At 35.7% G+C, this 4674-nt stretch overlaps 1 protein-coding gene across 1 annotated transcript; it reads left to right on the top strand.

Moving 5' to 3' along the window:
• Window positions 1-1803: 1803 nt before the first annotated feature.
• LOC105292357 (C-X-C motif chemokine 10) lies at window positions 1804-4376 on the top strand. Its single transcript, XM_011360557.2, has 4 exons — window positions 1804-1981; window positions 2496-2622; window positions 3015-3104; window positions 3559-4376. The coding sequence occupies exons 1-4, from the start codon at window positions 1921-1923 to the stop codon at window positions 3575-3577; spliced, it is 297 nt and encodes a 98-aa protein (XP_011358859.1). The 5' UTR covers window positions 1804-1920; the 3' UTR covers window positions 3578-4376.
• Window positions 4377-4674: the final 298 nt, after the last annotated feature.

The raw sequence follows: 4674 nt of genomic DNA, 5'->3' as shown, positions 1-4674 counted from the left end.
AGTTCCTGCCTCACTTCCCTTCCTTTTGTCTTTTCAGTTTCCCACAGTGAAGTCCACAGACTTACCCACGTGAAATTCAGCATTCCAGCAATTTCTGCCTGCCCCAAGCAATAATGCACTCACTCTTCTGATGACAGAGTTCCTACACCTGAGCTTCCAAGTCTTAAGTGTGCCCAGTTCGCAGATATGAGCTTTTATCTTGGCCTCTTTGCCAAGTTTCAGGTCAGTACCTGTAAGGTAGGTATATTAGCCTAATTCTATGAGAGAAGCCCTGCTTTTCTCTGGCCTGTCTCTGCACTGCTGCAGCCTAGCTGACTATGAAAAGACCTCCCAGATATTTATTTCCCTGGGTTCCAAGTATCACCTGCATTAGATTTCCCATTGCAGGGTGATGTGTGCATTTGAAACAGTATTTCATCTTGGATTCCATTATCAATCACTTGCGAAGAACACTATCAGACTTAGATACTGCTGAACTTCACTATCAGGCCCAATACGTTTCACTATATAGGTATCACCTGGCTTCCTACTGATGTTATCTGCTGTGAATAATCAGCCAAGTACTAATGATAAAATAAGACACCAAGTTTTGCCCTTGTCGTCCAGTTGAAATTATGCTAATTTCAGTTATCGCTGTTATCAGTTCAACGACTAACACTTTTTCCTTTGTTTGCATTTGACAGTCTTCTTAGAGCTGTGTCTTAAATCAACCTGTTTCCATCCTGTTCTTCCAAGGTCGGTCTTTACTCATCCCCCTCTTTTAAATTTATTTCTTCAAAAAGCATCCTTTGTTTTTGCAATAACTCTATTTTAGGCATGTCCTTTTGTTACTTCATTCTTGATGTTATCCAATGGTGTTTTTATTCAAAGACTGACTGTAATACATGAAACTTTTTTACTAACACACCAGAAATCAGATACTCAAATGAGAAGTTTTCCCTCAAAATAGTTACACTGGAGACTATTCACTTATTCTAATGAGTCTATGAATAGTCAAAACATTTCTGTAATTCTTTAAAACTTTTCAGTTCCTTTATCATTAACCTTGTGCAAGAAGACCAAACCTATTATAATACTTGATCGAAGGATAAGCCTGGCTAAATTACTGTTTCCAAAAATTAGCTTTACCTGCAAAAAATGAAAAATTGCTATTACTGAGGATTTTTAAAAATTATTTGGCAGGATTTTAAAAAATTACTTAGCCTCTAAAAGTAATTATAAAAGTTTAAAATAAATGTTGAGGAAAAAAACATCAGTAAGAATAAACGAATGGCGACCTTTGTATGACCTAACAATTATCTAACCTCTAAGATTATTTTTGTATATATAAAAGAAGATAACTTTTCTATCCTCTTACTGGGTTGTTGAAGGAATAAAATGAGAAAATAAATGACATCTCTGAAACCCAAAGAGTGAATAATTGTAAGATATTCTTATTCATACCTTAAAGCTGCAAATTAAAATGTACCCAAAACACAATTTGAAGACATACTCATTTTAAAACTGTATTTAGGGCTTTGACTTAAGAGTTGACATTTTTATTTTGCAGGAGGTAAGAGATAAAAGATCTATTTTAAAAATTTCGATGTGCAATAAAGTTCTGTTTTTCCAGAAATAGTTCTTGATTTGGAAAGTGAAACCTAACTCACTCTTATTGAAAAAAAGAAGGTGGAGGGAAATTCCATAACTCAGAAGCCACAATAAAGACAAATAACACCTTCGATTTTGCAACATGGGACTTTCACCAAGGATAAGGCAACAGATTTTGCTGAGTACACTGTAATGTTATCCAATCAGAATCAGAGAGGGAAAGTGTCTTAACAAAATAAATACTGAGTCCTAGTCCCACGTTTTCTGAGACACTCCTCAACTGCTTAGACATTCTGAGCCTACTGCAGAGGAACCTCCAGTCACAGCACCATGAATCAAAGTGCTGTTCTTATTTTCTGCCTTATCATTCTGACTCTGAGTGGAACTCAAGGTAAGGAACATCAAGGGATATTTAATTTGTAAGGTCAGAAATAGTACTGTGTATAAATTCTACAAGTACAGAAATAGAGTATTTGCAAAAGTTTTACAGACTGCCTATGAAGGGGAAACGAGCAGAGATTCCCTCTGGTCACTGAGTTTATAATCAGAGAAGCAAGTGGACTATAAGAGAGAAGGACGGTGGGAACAGAAGGGAAAGAGGGAGGACACAGAAAGTGGGAAGGAATGAGGAGAGAAGATGACACAGATACCTCCTCAGTTAACTTAGCTTAATTAACCATATGAACTATGCTCAAGGGTATGATCTTAAAACCAACAAGCTGCGATTACATTATTTTTTCAGATAATCATTCAGAGCTGTATTATAATGGGATCACTCCTAAGGTTAAGTGGATATGTGATGACAGGGGAATATAGGTTCTGCTAAGTACTATCTAATCCACATTAAATGCCTGAAATGAAAACTGTGCTAACCTCCTTTGCTGAATCTGTTTCTTTTTCTGCAGGAATACCTCTCTTTAGAACTTCACGCTGTGTCTGCATCAAGATTAGTGATCAACCTGTTAATCTAAAGTCCTTAGAAAAACTTGAAGTGATTCCTGCAAGTCAATCATGTCCACAAGTTGAGATCATGTGAGTAATATTCCATCTAATGATAATTTGCCTGGTGTAATCATATAAAAATATGCGATGATCACAAAAGATCAGTAACAGGTTTGAGATGATTCTAAGACTTCTGTATAGCAAAAGAAACATGTAGAGTGAAACATATACATTTGACTTAAAAACTATATCCTATCTGTTTTATTGGCTCAACATTGTTTTAAATATTTTCACTCCTACACAGTGCAATGTATATATATATATATATATATATATATATATATATATATATATATATATATATATATATGCCTTACTGTTGAATTGTACGCCTGAAACTTACTGTATTTCATTAACAAAAGTCACCATAATGAAAATTAAAATTAAAAAATACATACTTTCACTCCTATTTACTTCTATAGTGCCACGATGAAAAAGAACGGGGAAAAAAGATGTCTGAATACAAAGTCTAAGGCCGTCAAGAATATACTGAAATCAATTAGCAAAGAAAGGTAGGTTTGCTATTGGTTGCAGAACTGCTCTTTAAGAAATGTCAGTCTTGGGAAGTTAGAAATATTTGCATTGAAATTTCCTGTGGGACCCTTGGCTTAAAAGTGTATTGTACCATGCTCTCTCCTCTACCTTCATTTATTTATATACCAAGGTGCCATCTTCTAGGGTATCAAAAGTTACCCTGACTACCTGTCGAAAATTGTCAATACATCACTTCAACCTTGAGGCAGAGCTATAACTATCCAAGCAAAGCTGTCAAACTTGCCCCAAGTCTTTCCCAGCCTTAAAAAATAAAGCAGCCCCTGTAATCCACAATGATTGTGTAGCAGCAGGAAAGCTCACCACATACTTCACCTAAGAGGGGTTATCTATGAACTCAGTAAGTTCTTAGAATCCAGACGGAAGTCAAAGTTGAGAGTATCACACTTTTACACCCCTTTCTTCTTCTTACAGGTCTAAAAGATCTCCTTGAACAAAGAGAGAAGCATAATCACAGCACAGAGACTGCCTCTGCCATCATTTCCCTTCATATAGTATACGTCAAGCCCTAACTGACCCTGGATTGTAGTTCTCCTAAACGGTGACCAACCAGTCACCAAATAAGCTGTTACTCCTACAGGGCAGTGGATGGTTCATCATCCTGAGCTGTTCAGTAGTAACTCTGCCCTGGCATTATACTATAAGCTATGCTCAGGTGCTACATTCTTAGTGAATGTGTGAAGCCCTAGCCCTGCTTTCCTCATCTGTCCTACTTTCTAAAGGTTATTAAAAGATCTTTCCACCTCTAAGCTTATTTGAGTTCTTAGAATCTCAAATAACGTGAATGTAATCAAAGTGATAATACAATCATACAATCTGTTTTTTTACAGAAAGATCTTTACTCCATGGGCTTCTACTGCCTTTATCCCAAAGGGCTCAGAATCTCCTGGTGGTTATATATATAATTTTTATTACATATGTAATTCCAAATCATAGAAATGTCTGGAAATGTATGTGAAAATAGTATTATTGAATGAAAAACTGTACAAAGCAGAATTCTTAGATGTATATGTCTTTTATATTGTTTTCAGTGTTTGTGAAATAACTTGTATTATTACGTACTACACATAAATGAGCAATGGAAGAATTTTTAAATCAGATATGCTGCGTGTTATGTAAGACAAATATGCTGGATGTTTTTCAAGATAAAAAAGGTATGCTCTCTTGGAAATATCAAGAATGATTATTTAACTGTTGAGAGACTAAAAAAGTAATAAAATAACTATAACTAATATGAAGTGTCTGATGGGTCATTTGACTGAGACGTTTATTTCATAAGAAGCTTATACTGAAGAATCCATAGCCTAGAGAAGCTGGGATGGGTAGAAGACAAATGAGTTTAAGAATTACAATACAAGATTCCTTCAGGGCTAATGTGGAATAACAGAACTTGGCCCAAGCTTCAGAGCCTTATAGCCAATTTCCTATGAGACATCTCCACCTGGATATCCCATAGAAACATCAAACTTCAAAATACATTACATTAACTCCCCTCTCCTCCAGATCGATTTCTCCTCCTCTATTGTATGT

This window comes from Pteropus vampyrus, unplaced genomic scaffold (genome assembly GCF_000151845.1).
Source record: "Pteropus vampyrus isolate Shadow unplaced genomic scaffold, Pvam_2.0 Scaffold56, whole genome shotgun sequence".
Classification (NCBI taxonomy): domain Eukaryota; kingdom Metazoa; phylum Chordata; class Mammalia; order Chiroptera; family Pteropodidae; genus Pteropus; species Pteropus vampyrus.
Note: the sequence above shows the minus strand (reverse complement) of the source record. Positions and strands in the feature narration are given on the sequence as shown.